Here is a 15,798-nt window from a genome sequence, read left to right as displayed (position 1 = left end):
TCTTGACGAGAGAAGGGAACTATTCTAATAGATTAAAGGTTGAGTACATATTCAGGAAATGATTTAAAATTTCTATTTTGCTTGGTCACAAGCCTCTTTCGTCAAAACCACGCAACACCTAAATCATACATAGGGACTTTTCCCCAAGAAATAGATTTCCTAAGCTGTATTTGGCAAACCATTTTTGTGTTTTGGGTTCTCAATGCTCTTCAACTTTGGACTTTAAATTTTGACTTTTAAAATTCTAGAGCCACAGATGACTCATTTTTAACGCGTGTTTGGCATACAAAACATTGATTCTAGTATCAAAGATGGGATCATTTGTTCAGTCGATTCACCTTATACTTGTTGAACGTTTTTGTGTCTTTGGAAGCACATTCATGTATATGTATATTTTTAAAGTAATATAAGGTAGAAGAGTGTGTACTAATAAGAAAACGAAGTTAGACAATGTTCGAACCTAAATCGTTTCGTTTGTTATCGATCCAAGTTCCAAACTCTGTTTGTATTTCAATATACCGTAAGTAGTATTAGACAACTAAGCCATGTGTCTATGGTTTTGCATGAACTCTGTTCGGAATAAATTTGTTTGGAAAAAACACTGTTATTAAACTAGGTATAACCGATTGTTTTAAGCACGTTGACTGTAAGAAAGATTACAGCAGTAATTCGCTGTTTAAGTCACACATCGCTTAAGCGAAAACAAATCGGCTTACAAACTAAAAACAAGGGAAAAAACGTCAAATATACCAGGAAAAGAACGGAACAACAGAGACATTGAATGCAACAGAAACAAACGCCAACATACGTAGAAACGGACTATCTGCCATATTCCTAACTTCCTACAGGACGTTTTAAGACAAAACTTTGTGTATGGTTTAACGTGGTTTAATGTCAATCCACTTATATTACAATGTTAAAAACACCGCTAAAAACAACATCAAGTGACATAATTAATGTAGAAAAAGCTGAAGTTTTTGTATTAGTTCAAAATTATGATGATTGTGATTTGAGATTTTGAAGCATATCTTCCAAGATATGTTTTTCAATATCCACATCGGATTGAAAACGCTAATAATACTTTAAATGTCATATTTTACTGCAGAAAGATTGATAGTTAGAATCGCAGAAAGACGTTATTATATATCTATTCGAAACAGCTTTTATTGTTACATTACATATTTTTTGTGAAGTTTTGGAATATGACAGTTGTTATCCATTCGTTTGATGCGTTTGGACTTTTAATTTCGCCTTTTGATTTTGGACTTTCCTTTTTTAATTTTTCTCGGAGTTCAGTATTTTTGAGTTTTTACTTTTTTCATATAGACAAGAGAGTTTCGCCTCGTCTGTTATAATGTTTATCTTAAAGTCCGTGTGTATGTATGTTTCATTGTCGTTTGTTTTTGTTGCACTTAAGTGTTTATGTTGTTTCGTTGTTTTCCCCCGATAGCTGACGTGTTTTCCTCATTTTTTGTTTGTAAGCCGGTTATTTTCTCTCGATCGATTTATGACTTTTGAACAGCGGTATACTACTGATGCCTTTATTTATACTCAAGGAAAGCATGACGAATTTGTGATTTGTCTCAAATCTCTGTTATGTATGATTTAGGTGTATAACTTTGATTCCCATTTCAGATTGTAGTGACCTTGATTATTTTTAGACCATCTAAATTGTGATTTTTGCATGTACAGACCATACTGTTTATTGGACTTGTTTGCTGGAATAACAACATAGTTCGTCATTTACAAAAGAGGGACGAAAGATACCAGAGCGACATTCATAATGGAAAATCGAAAATAAACTGACAACGCCATGGCTATTAAACAAAAAGACAAACAGACAAATAATTGTAAAAAAGACACAATATAGAAAACTAAATACTTAGCAACACTAACCCCACCAACTACTGGGGTGATCTCAGGTGCTCTGAAAGGGTATGCAGATCCTGCTCAAGATGGCGTGTTGATCATGTTACTAGTATTACAAACCCGTTAAATAGTCCTATGATACAGCATGCTAAACAAATGATACAGTATCATCAACATTCGGCTTCTTGAAAGGTTTTTTTTTTTCTTGTTTTCATAGTAAATCTCAGTTTAGAATGTGCTTCTGAATGATTAATCTAACATCGTTTGTCGATTGATGGACTAGGCTAGGACATTCAATTTTCCGGCCTTTGACTTTGTTAAGTTACCAAAATGTAAACCAACTAAAACGATTGGCTATTTTATTTAAGTAGATATAATACACATGTTTGTATAGATGAATACCCAGAAGTCGGTACCAATTTAGGTGACTAACCTTGAGTACTTATATGAAATACAAAATAATATCTTTTATATAATAAATAACTTAATACAAAATATCAAATAAGATTCCATAGAGGACATGTATTGTCCATGATAAGACGGGTAGACGGAAGGTCTCTCTCTCTTTCTTTCTTTCGCTCTCTGATGAGGAGGAGGTAAAGGAGGAAGAAGAAGAGGGAAACAGTTGTTTGGTTATTGTTATAGTTAGTTTTCATCTTTCGTTTCAAATCTAATAATTAATGCATATCTCAATCATAATTAAAAACCATTGTATAAACGTTGGAATTTTACATCAGTTTAAAAGCCGTAGCAGTATGCATTTTCTAATGATAAGAACAGTTAACTTGTCTTATAGATATTTAAACAAGCACTTGTTTGCAATATAAATCACTTTAAGTTAAAGTGAATTATAAATTTGTTACCATTAAGTTTTTTTTCTCAATTTAGTATTCCACTCAAATAAAACTGACATGAAATATACGTTTTTTAGAATTTTGAACATCACTACAAAGCGTATTATATTAAAATTCTGCATCTATTAAGATGTCTTGAGACGAAAAAGAGATATTGATTAAAATGGTTTTAGGTATGGCACAATAAGTTAAATACATAAATATACAAATATAAATATAAAGATATTTCTAAGTTCTGAAATGAAGTTAATATCAACTATAGTATTTGTTACATAAAATACAAACAGAAATCATCGTTTATCGACTGAGAAAGTCAACAGTGGATTGGATATGTTCACCCGTAGATACATCAAGAGCACTAACTCTGATTTCAGTTTCTCCAAACTGCATCCTTGTTTGTATTTCACGCCTCTTTGGCATTTTGTCATCACTGGTCCCTGACAAATGTAATGTTACAGTTCCTACTTTATGTACTCCTGGATCTGTTATAAATTTTGGATCATTGTCTTCACAGCAGTATATGTTTATTTGAATAAGTCTTTGGTCAGGACGGGCTGGAGTATAACTACGTAAAATGACGTCACCAATCGTAACGGGTTGATCGACAACAACATATTTATCGAAAATATCCGTACACCATTCTATTTCTTGGCGCGAAACTTTCTTTTTCAGTGGATGTTTTTTCGGATTATATCTGTTAAGGACACCAACTCCATATGTTAGAGGACATCTTCTGACGTTGACGATTGTTGGATCAAGGCCAAATAACACAGCACCTGTTAATGATAATAAAGTACTTTTAAATAGAATGGAAACCAGAAGTCTGTCAAAGAGAATACAACTGGATTGTAAAAAAAACCCAGCCAAAGGCTTTAATAAATAATGTTTTAGATACATACGTTAAAAACATAAAAACAAAAAAACGAATTCGCTTTTTAGTGTACACTTATCTTTCTATGGACTCTGCACGCAAATCGTATATTCATTTTAAAATATGTTGTCGGTACACTTATGACTTGAGATTGAATGTCCCTTTTGGTATCTTTTCCCTGTCTTTTATATTTCTTTTCTATCAGATTAATGTCGGTTTAGCTTATATATTCATAGCAATACTGATGTATGGTGCGTATATGATCAATGCAAAATATAAGCCACTGTAAATATATTCAGCGTAGCAAAAGGTAACAATATTGTCTTCTTATGTAGTGGCGATCAATCGCTGAAATTATATATTCCAACGTTTTCAAGCTCTTGTTTTTTATGTTATTGGTTTTTCTAAATATTCAGGCTGACTAGGCATCGTGATGAAATGTGACGGGACAACAATAAGAAATTAATTTAAGATAATACTTTACCTTTAAGAATCGTCATGGCAACCCCTTGTGGTATTATAATTTGAATTAAATTTCCGAATTCCTGTCTGATTTCATTCTGTACAATGGCAGACTCAGCAAAACCACCAACAAGGAACATATATTTCAGGTCTAAAAGTAACATACAAAAAGATATAAATCTCAAGTCTAAAGGTATTAAAGCATACAAAGAACATTTATTTCAGGTCTTAAGGTGAACTCCAAGGATCAAATATTTCAGGTCTTAAAGTGAACTCCAAGGATTAAATATTTCCGGTCTTAAAGTGAACTCCAATGATCAAATATTTCAGGTCTTAAAGTGAACTCCAAGGATCAAATAGTTCAGCTCTTTAAGTGAACTCCAAAGATCAAATATTTCCGGTCTAAAGTGAACTCCAATGATCAAATATTTCCGGTCTTAAAGTGAACTCCAAGGATCAAATATTTCAGGTCTTAAAGTGAACTCCAAGGATCAAATATTTCAGGTCTTAAAGTGAACTCCAAGGATCAAAATTTCAGCTCTTTAAGTGAACTCCAAAGATCAAATATTTCCGGTCTAAAGTGAACTCCAAGGATCAAATATTTTCGGTCTTTAAGTGAACTTCAAGGATCAAATATTTCCGGACTTAAAGTGAACTCCAAGGATCAAATATTTCAGGCCTTAAAGTTAACTCCAAGGATCAAATGTTTCAGGTCTAAAGGTGAACTTAGAGGATCAAATGGTTCAGGTCTAAAGTGAACTCCAAGGATCACATATTTCAGATATCAACCCTCCCCAATACCTCTAGCCAATGTAGAAAAGTAAATGCATAACAATAACACAGTTTACATTCCCTATTTTTAAAAATATAATTCTGAACAGCATGGCTCCTATTGATTGATTGGTATTAGGTGTTTAGTGCTATTTTGTGCATTATTGTGCTGTTTCGTAGCGGCCAGTTGTTTTTGTTTTTGTTGTTGAGGAAGCCATATTGCCCGGGGACAACCGCCGCCCGGCAATCATAGATTTGAGTCGAGCGCACCTGCCACTTGCGAGATTCGAACTAACAATATCAGTGAAGACAGGCTAGTGATACAGAAACTCGACTACTAAATAAAGGCAACAGTAGTATACCGCTGTTCAAAACTCATAAATCCATGGACAAAAAACAAAATCGGGGTAACAAACCAAAACCGAGCGAAACGCATTAAATATAAGAGGAGAACAACGACACAACACCGAAACGCAACACACACAGAAACAGACCAATCATCAGACAAAACACCACGAAGATAACAAATGTAACATGAAAACCAAATACATGAATTTGGGATAGACAAGTACCGTGCCACGTCTTATCTCAATATCTCAAAAAATAAGAGAAAACACAAACGACTCAACGTTAAAATGCAACACAAAGAGAAACGAACAATATTATAACAATGACCATCTTCCTGACTTGGTACAGGACACTTTTAAAGGGGAATAAAAGTGGTGGGTTGAACCTGGTTTTAAGGCATGCCAAACCTCGCACTTTAATGGCAAAGTTAAATATAACATTGAAATGACAACATAATATTACAGGACTACAATACAAATAAATATTAGAACATATTAGACACAGAAAAACATGATTAATAGATAACAAAAAGCATCAGGTTTAAAATTCAATACGCCAAAAACGCGCCTTGCCCACACAAGACTCACCAGTGACGCCCAGATATAAAACCATTCGGGTACCAAGTCCTCCAGTGCAACCTACGTGTCAAATAATCTTCTAATATATGAAAATAAGTTTTATTTTTTTCACTTTGCGTTGAATTTGTCACACTTTCTAGTTTAAAGATTTTAATACAAGATGTTGTATTTGAGAATGATTATAATGGAAATTAATTATTTTCCAATAAATCATTGTCAAGCAAATTCTTTGATCATCTTTGCAAATTTCCTTACTTTATATCAATAAAAGTATACAGTCGTGTGCCTTTAAAAATGGTAGATTTAAAAAGAGAACTCTGTACATCCTTGCAACTATGAAACATGTTTTATATATTAATTCATTTGTTTTCTACTTACTTCTAAAAGTACTATTTGACGTATGAAATTTAACTGAGAAGTTGGTTTGGTTCGTTAAATTTTACATGCATCCCATTATCTATTAAAATCATTTTTACGGATGTATATGAAATGATTTAAACGATTCGTGGTAATTGTATACAAGTCTTTACTAATTAATGTAATTATTACCAGGAAAACAATCAGAAAACCTTGATCTGTCATAAAAAAAAAGGTACAGAAATATGACTTCTTCAAAATGAATCACTAAAACATTCATTAATAAGTTGTCAGCTATTTGTCATTTAAGAATTGTTTACACATTATATCAATTATTGTATGTGAAGTGACAAAACAATGCCCAAATGATTTTATATTGAATATATATATATCGGTATATGATACGGTATGTAAATAAAGGCAACAGTAGTATACCACTATTCAAAACTCATAAATCCATGGACAAAAAATAAAATCGGTGTAACAAACTAAAATCGAGTGAAACGCATTAAATAAAAGAGGAGAACAACGACATAACACTAAAATGTAACACACACAGAAACGGACCGGGCATCAGACAAAATCCCACGAGAATAACAAATATAACATCAAAACCAAATACATGAATTTGGGATAGGTAAGTACCGTGACACGTCTTATCGCAATGTGAATTTACACTAAAAAATAAGAGAAAACAAACGACGCAACGTTAAAATGTAACACACACAGAAACGAACTATATTATAACAATGGCCATATTCCTGACTTGGTAGAGGACATTTTTAAAGGAAAAAATGGTGGGTTGAACCTGGTTTTGTGGCATGCCAAACCTCGCACATTTATGGCCATGCGAAATATAACATCGAAATGACAACACAACATTACAGGACTACAATATAAATAAATTGGAGAACACAATTGACAAAGAATCACACGAACAACAGCCAACAAAAGTCAACAAGTTCAAAATAGTTTTAAAAAGTTTAATACGCCAGAAGTACATGTTGTCCACACAAGACATACTAGTGACGCCCAGATACAAAAGTTTGAAAGCCGAAACAAGTACAAAGTTGAACAGCATCGACGAGGACCCAAAGATCAAAAAAGTTGTGCCAAATACGGCAAGGGTTTTCTGTTAGTTACCAGAACATCCCTATTATATTTAGAATAATTTATACTTTTGCAAACAGTAAATTTTATAAAATGACTATGTAAGTTGTTGATTAATGATTACTGTATCTATAATACATTTTTACACGAAACCATTATTTGTGGGTAATATTTCAGTGTATATCATCGTATTATCAAGTTAATGGTAGAGGACTCTGTTGTTATTACAGAAGGGGGTGTCACAGTCATGGGCGGAATGCACTGGTTTGTTAGGAACTTGAAATAAAGTAGGAAATTTATATATATATAACACCTGCTAAAAGCAATTTTTTTTTATATATAAATGACAACGATAATATGGCATTTCATCACATCCATCATGCTAGAGAAACGATTCAAACCAGATACAAGTCAAAGCAAACCACTTTCGTAATTTTTGATTTTGTTGTATAAAAAATAACAAGTTTTTCGGGAAAAGTTGACCCAAGATGGATTTAGCTTTTTGTTATGTATTTTTCGGTCTTCAACTGTTTTGGTACTTATACATCCTCGGATTTCAGTTATTCGACTGTGGTGTAGGTAATTCCAGAAAAGCGCTTCAGGCGCTTGGAATAATGTTACGTGGTGTTTTCACTTTTTGACAGCACTGGATCGATACCTCTGCTGGTGGATTATCAGTCCTCGATGGTATCATCAGCTCAGTAGTCAGAACTTTTTTTGTGACAATCGATGTTCTTTTTATTTTGGAATTCAGAATTTAGAAATTCAGTATTTCATTCATGTTTAATAGGTATTTCTGAATACTAAGTAAACAATAGCTCCAAAACGCGGACGTCGACCAATTTTGATCTGATAATTGTCAATGTCATGCGCGTTGAAGCAAGCTGGAAGAACAATTAAAGTCATAAAGAACAGTTCAGTCAAAAATATGGACAACAACAACATAAATTTTCTCTCTAACAACAAAATAAAACCAAAAGTATTTGTTGACCTTTTAACGGGTCGAAATGAAATTGAAAATGAAATACCTTTGATATTATTATTCAATATAGAACCAATCTTTTCTTTGATTTTCTGAACTGTAGGTTTAAATAATGTGTTCATTGCCTCAGGAGCCAGACGCAGCATTCCTTGTGATGACCACGTGATATCTTTGTCTCCATGGCGTTTTATAGCTGTGTCTATACCTGTCAACTAACAAATGCAACAACATTTAAAATTCATAAAAAAGATGTCAAGGGGAAACAGTTTATATTCAACGGACATAATCTGTTAAATTCGGGTTAACAAGTTTGATTTAAATTTCTTGCTTTTGATTTATAACATACTGAAACGTTTATCCAAATTTAAATGTTTTTAAATAAATCATGAGTTCGATCATATGTATCAGCATTTCGTGTGTATTTTTATCTTTACGCCATATTTAACCATCGAGATGACCTCCAAAGAATAAAAATAGGTACCGACCATGTGCATATTTTTTGTTATGTCTGTTTGATTGCATATTGAAAGTTACAAAGTATGTTTATCATCGTTCTTAACTGCATTAGAATGATTTTTGTGGATCGAATCGGTCACCCAAATGGTTCATCTTTGTTTCACTTTAAATAGTTACGTTCTTTTCCTTTAAATAGTGTAACCTATCTCCTTCTAAAGGAGTTAATTGAAGGTCACATGAATATGGATTTCTTAAGGCCGAATTATTCGCTTGCAAGTGAATAATCCATCAGCGATGGTTATAAGTTTATTTTTTAAAACTAAACCCAATTGGCTGCTAAAAGTAAATTATAAAATTACGTTTTTTCAAAGTTTTTTTCACATTCAAAAATATTTGAAAAAAAAATAATGTTTAAATGTTTTCATCTCGTTGCTCATTTCCCTTTAAACGCACAGAAAATTCATCTAAAGATGATCAATCCATTCGAGTTAAGAGATGGATGAAAAAAAACAAATTTAAAAATGAACTATTAATTCAATTTCAAACATGAACTATTCGATTTCAAAGATAATAAGTGTCGTTTTTAGAATGCATCAAGGATTTCGTGTTGTCGATCTGTGACATATGTGTTAAATGTTTAATCATTTCTGACATTAATACATAAAATGAATGATCTCTGTTTATCACATTTCCTTAAAAGATGAAAACAAACCTTGTGTTTTCTGTAATAGTCAATAAATGAGAAAGGTAATGCTATATTTAGAGGTGATGTTTTGTAGGGAGAGGCAGATCTCTTTCTCGACTCGAAAGCTATCAGCATATCAACCCAACCTGCAGATCTCTTCACTTTGTATTGCTCGATCAATGTCTTCCCGAAAATTGACATTAATAACTTTTCAAACTCGACATCTACACCTGTAAAGTGGAATAAATGTGAAGACATTATACACAGAAAACATTACACACAGAAGACATTACACACAGAAAACATTACACACAGAAAACATTACACAATGAAGACATTTCACACAGAAAACATTATTTACAGAAGACATTACACACAGAAATAAATGTGAAGACATTCCACATAGAAAAAAATGTGAGACATTACACACAGAAAAAAATGTGGAGACATTACACACAGAAAAAAATGTGGAGACATTACACACAGAAAAAAATTGGCTTTCAAATGTGAAGACTACACACAGAAAACAATGAGGCTTTTAAATGTGAAGACATTACACACATAAAACAATGAGGCTTTTAAATGATATAAATATCTTTGAAATCTAACATATGTTGCATATTTCGACTCCGTTTAGGTCAATATAAAAAAGAAGATGTGGTATGATTGCTAATGAGACAACTATCCACAAGAGACCAAAATGACACAAACATTAACAACTATAGGTCACCGTACGGCCTTCAACAATGAGCAAAGTCCATACCGCATAGTCAGCTATAAAAGGCCCCGATAAGACAATGTGAAACAATTCAAACAAGAAAACTAACGGCCTTAATTATGTAAAAAAAAATAACGAAAAACGAATATGTAACACATTAACAAACGACAACCACTGAATTACAGGCTCCTGACTTGGGACAGGCACATACATAAATAATGTGGCGGGTTAAAACATGTTGTTAGCGGGATCCCAACCCTCCCCCTAACCTGGGACAGTGGTATAACAGTACAAAATAAGAACGAACTATTAAAATCAGTTGAAAAAGGCTTAACTCATCAGATAGACAAAAAATATATAGACAATGCTCATTTTCAAACTTATTTTTGTAATTACTTTACAGCATTGCAGATGCGATTGTTTTATAGTCAGATTTGTATACTTTTTTTTTTTTTTATCGACGTTCAACTTTTAGATTACCTTAGCCGTATTTGGCACAACTTTTTGGAATTTTAGATCCTCAATGCTCTTCAACTTTGTATTTATTTGGCATTTTAACTATTTTGATCTGAGCGTCACTGATGAGTCTTATGTAGACGAAACGCGCGTCTGGCGTATAAAATTATAATCCTGGTACTTTTGATAACTAATTAGAATAAGATTATTTTCACCAACTGGTAGTTATTTGTGATAGAGACATGAATCATACCGATGGATCCGTATGGTCCACCACTTGCTTTATGGAGCTCTGCTAGTTTCCCAGTACTGTCTAACTCGTGTACCGTTATGTCGACAGTTCCACCACCACAATCCACAACCATGTAACGGGTACCTGTAGATAAAATTGTTGATTAAAAGACTAACATATATTATTCAATACGTTTATTGGATTTGAATTATCATTTATCAACACATCTATAAAAGGACAATTAGTAACTTTTTTAAAATTTGAAACTTGACGTCATACTAAACTTAAAATCATATAAATGAACTAAAATTAAAAATCATACAAGACCAACAAATGACAGAGGCTCCTGTCATGGAACGCCTCACAAGTCTGTTGAGTGACAATGTTAGTTGCTCAAAATTATGTATGAGAATTTCCTTTTTCCCGTTTCTGTCTCCTGACAAAAACAATAGGGTATATAAAAATGTAAAATGATTTTATTCTTTTCAATATTTTATATAAAAGAGGGACGAAAGATACCAGAGGGACTGCCAAACTAATAAATTGAAAATAAACTAACAACGCTATGGCTAAAAACGAAAGACAAACAGACAAACAAAAGAACACCTGACACAACATATAAGCAAAGAATAAGCAACACCACGGCCGACACTCGGCTAACCGAGAGATAGGTCGGTTAATCTATATTGAGTATGCGGCTATATCGGCGGTGGGTCTGTTAATCGGGTTGGCTAAAGTCTGTTAATCAGGTGTTATCGTGAAAATCAGTGCAAGGTCATTATGTTTCATTGTATAACTTTTTAATTATATTTATATCATAAAAACTATTCATGTCTGACAAAATGATTTGGAGTACTGAATCCAGTGGTGTAATTCTTTTTTTTTCTAGCTTCAATAAACGATCTATAAAATGAAAAGGCGAGTTACTCATCAGTAAATTTATACACATTTTACACACACAAAATGTACACAAAAATGATAAGTTGGTTGAGTTGACTTTTATGCAATCTTTTGAACATCGAAAAAAGACTGGCATTATGTTTGTTTACCATTATATTAACATCATTAAGTGAAAAATCTACACGAAAAACTGTATTTTGGTGACAAATCAATTTTTGATAAAAATTTGGTCTGTTAATGGGTCGGATGTATAAAACTCGGTCTGTTAATTGGTCTGTTAAGAGTTATGAATGACATTACAAGTATAATTGAATTGCTACATGGGGTGTTATCTGAAAAATAGAGATAGGCTCAAGATTAGTGGCTAGAATAAATGGAAACAAAACATGAACAATGAAACATAAGTTTAGACAATGGAATCTGAAAATTGATAGAAATGATTTTAAAAAGTGTAAAATCAAAGTAATATTAATTTCATCAAAGAATGGTCGCATATATCATGTGGATTCTGTTTCATTGATATGAATGGCACCAATTTGTCATTTACATAGTTAAAAAAGTACATAAATCAGAGATAAACTTAGAAATGTTTTGATTTTTTTTTTATCAAATGAACTTAAATTTGTTTATAATGCAAACAAATATGATAAACCTTTCAACATCAACCTTTCTCTACATCACTTTTTTAAGGGGCCAGCTGAAGGACGCCTATGGGTGCGGGAGTTTTTCTCAACATTGAAGACCATTGGTGGCCATTGTCTGTTGTCTGTTCTATGGTCGGGTTGTTGTCGCTTTGACACATTCCCCATTTTCGGTCTTAATTTTACCTTTGTATTTCGACGTACTTCAAACTTATGCAACGCGCTTTGAACGATTGCTAAGCGTTCTTATGGCGTGCAACTAACGTAAACCGACTTTGTCAGTTTTCTCTGTACGTTTGGTGCACGCCGGTCTATCCGCCAATGTGAGACCGGCATAAGGTAATCTATTCCTGAGGTAGAAAAGCCTAAGTATTCCAAAGAAAAGGCATGGAATTTAACCAGCTGCAATGCAACACATGACAGATTCATAGAGGTTACAGATTTTGAACAGACAAAAAAATAAGGCAGACTGATAAATTGGCGTAAATAATAAATTCATGCGAATTCGAGCGGCCTATCAGTCCATATAACGCTAATTTGAAGTGACACACCTTTTTAATGAAATGCAGAGAATTTTTTTTTTAGATAAAAGTGCTCTTTCTATAAGGATACTGTTGCTACGGGGCGCCGAATGGGACTCTTTTGATTTTGTACAAAACTCAATTATGTCATAACAAAATCATTTTTGTCTTACAAAACTATGTGATACAGACTTGTTTTATGAAAACTTCAATTTTTTGTAGACAAAATTCGTTTTTGTCATGACAAAAGTAAATTTTGTCAAAAAGGTATGCGAATATAAACTTATTTGCATACAAAATTGAGTTTTGTTACCTGATATGGAAATTAAAACACAAAAGTCAATTTTGTAAGACGTCAATTTTGTGACGACAGAACTCAATTTTGTAACCACAAAATTCAATTTTGTGACGACAAAATTCATTTTTGTTACGATAAAATTAACAAAATTGAATTTTGTCTCAATTTTGTGAGACAAAATTCAATTTTGTCAATTTTGTCTCACAAAAGACAATTTTGTCTCACAAAAGACAATTTTGTCTCACAAAAGACAATTTTGTCTCACAAAAGACAATTTTGTCTCACAAAAGTCAATTTTGTCTCACAAAAAGTCAATTTTGTCTTTTGTCCCCTAATTTTCAAATAAGGTAACAAAAGTCAAGTCTGTGTAACAAAAATGAATTTTGTCATGACAAAAGTATCTTTTGTCAGCTGAAAGATAATTTTGTATGACAAAATTTTAAATTTGTAGTAATTTACAAATTTGTCAAACTGAACTCATTTTTGTTGAACAAAAGTCACTTTTGTCCGTACAAAATTGAATTTTGAGTACAAAACCACAAGAGTCCCATTCGGCGCCCCGTAGTTGCACCGTATTGTAATTTTTTCGTCACAAGTACATCTCATTTTTTTCAATGTGAAAATATAAACTCAAGGTAGTTAGACTATTGCCGTGGCTAAATAACTCTTAACTGACACGATTTAAATTGTCCAACCCATTAACAGACTGTATTCCCCTAATATTCATTAAAATGTGGTATAACTCAAGTTATATAACAATTATGAAATATTTATCAACGACAATGGATTTTTTAGAACCAAAGTACTACTTTGTATCCTTTAAATCATATCAAAAAATGGTTTTTGGCCTTTTATCTAAAATATTGCTATGCGTACAAGCATAAAAACCACATACTTGCGCGACGCCTTTTCGTTTTACTTAAAATTGCGCAGGCTATGCATTTTTTTTAATGGTGAAAAATGTTCTATGATAGATATCATTTTGTCAGACACTTTTCTTTTTTGGATATGATTCTCATAATATGCCAAAAAATCTGTATATTTAACAGAGTTTAACATTAAATTGTGAGTTTTACTCTTAACAGACGTAAAACCAACCCGATTAACAGACCCACTGCCGATATAGCCGTATACTCAATATAGATTAACCGACCTATCTCTCGGTTAGCCGAGTGTCGGCCGTGAACACGAACACCACCAAAAACTAGGGGTGATCTCAGGTGCTCAGGAAGGGTAAGCAGATCCTGGTCCACATGTGACACCCTTCGTGTTGCTCATGTTATGATAAATTCGGTAAATAGTCAAACTCAGTAGGTCACATTTAAAAGAGAAGGGGATTGTAGTAACGACGTAAGAAACATATCCGATACCATTTGTGAAACGGTCATTCCATAATGATCAACTAACTCGTGATGGCATCCGTAACATTTACGAAGGGATGATTTCGACTTCACCATTTGGAACTCTGGGTTAAAAAGCTTCCTTGTGAGCAACAACCCTCTATCAAGAAAATCACGATAGGAAATGCAAGCACTGGAATATCTTATTAATTGGGAGACATATACCCCGTATGCAGGTGCTGCTGGAATGTTGCTCCTTAGAAATGGAAAGTTCACAATTGGAAAGCTGAAATCATCTATTTTGTCATAAAGTTTTGTATTCAATCGACCCTCATTGTCAATTTTCTAGATGCAAGTCAAGATATGAGGACGAATTAACTGTATCTGTTGTATCCTTCATCTCTAGTTCGATGGGATAGATGCGTTCAACATAGTCACCAAATTTTGAATTAGTTAGTGAAAGAACATCATCTTTATAGCGGAGAGAAGAGTTAAAGGATATTGCTATAACTTCTTATCTTTCTTCATAAGAAGTTCCTGCATGAAGTCAGCCTCATAATAATAAAGAAACAAGTTGACAAGAAATTGGTTCCCATTGGAATGCAGACAGTTTGACAAAAAAAATCACGTCCTCCGAACTTAACAAATATGTTGTCAATCGAGAATCAAGCATCTTGATAATGTCAGTTTAAGAGAATTTTTTGTTTGAATCAGAGTGATCCCCTATACAAATTAGGATTTATCTCTCCCTAAGAAAAGATAATTGTATCTACGTTGACCATTCTTTTTTATGAAACAAAGCAATACCGACTCTTTCAGTTTGTCTTTTAGTTTGGAATATGGAATACTTGTGTAAAGTGTAGAAAAGTCAAATGTTTTAATACTATAGCAAAATGAAAGAGAGTTAGATTGTCTGTATTCTAAAAGATCTTTGGAATTTTTTGGTATCCACATCTGATTCAAACCACCTCTAGAATAGGCAGTTTCTCAATAACTTTGAAGGCCGTCTTTGATTACTTGTAAAATAGATGTTAATTATTTAGAAAGAGGTTTCGCAGAGCACTTGGGAGACCCAACAATATACCGTTGTTTGTAAGGACACTTATGTAGTCTATGGTATCCAATACAGCGATTTAAGATCCAGTTCTTCATATTTAGTAGAAATACCAATGGAACATAGAACAGACCTATAATTATCCAGGATTTCCTTTTTGGTAAGTGTCCCGAGGGTATATGTTGAGTTTCGAAGTGAATTGTCTCTACCTAATTCGTTTATCAAGAAGTTAATATATTGAGTTTTACAGACAAAACGATGTTATTATGGGCTTTATCTGGGGGGACAACAACAT

General features: G+C 33.0%; 1 protein-coding gene across 2 annotated transcripts in view; it reads right to left on the bottom strand.

Annotated features, from left to right (window-relative positions):
* Positions 1–2,211: 2,211 nt before the first annotated feature.
* Positions 2,212–15,798, bottom strand: part of LOC134716273 (serine-rich adhesin for platelets-like) — a 29,418-nt gene continuing 15,831 nt past the window's right edge. For both annotated transcript variants that reach the window (XM_063579157.1, XM_063579156.1), the window contains 5 exons: positions 10,771–10,893; positions 9,371–9,573; positions 8,249–8,414; positions 4,079–4,207; positions 2,212–3,499 (listed from right to left, as the gene is read on the bottom strand). In XM_063579157.1, the coding sequence (XP_063435227.1) occupies positions 3,021–3,499; positions 4,079–4,207; positions 8,249–8,414; positions 9,371–9,573; positions 10,771–10,893 (1,100 nt within the window). In that variant the 3' untranslated portion in view covers positions 2,212–3,020. The remainder of the gene's footprint in view (positions 3,500–4,078; positions 4,208–8,248; positions 8,415–9,370; positions 9,574–10,770; positions 10,894–15,798) is intronic.

The sequence above is a fragment of the Mytilus trossulus genome, chromosome 4, assembly GCF_036588685.1.
Source record: "Mytilus trossulus isolate FHL-02 chromosome 4, PNRI_Mtr1.1.1.hap1, whole genome shotgun sequence".
Classification (NCBI taxonomy): Eukaryota; Metazoa; Mollusca; class Bivalvia; order Mytilida; family Mytilidae; genus Mytilus; species Mytilus trossulus.
The sequence above is the reverse complement of the archived record's forward strand: the minus strand, read 5'-3'. Positions and strand labels throughout refer to the sequence as shown.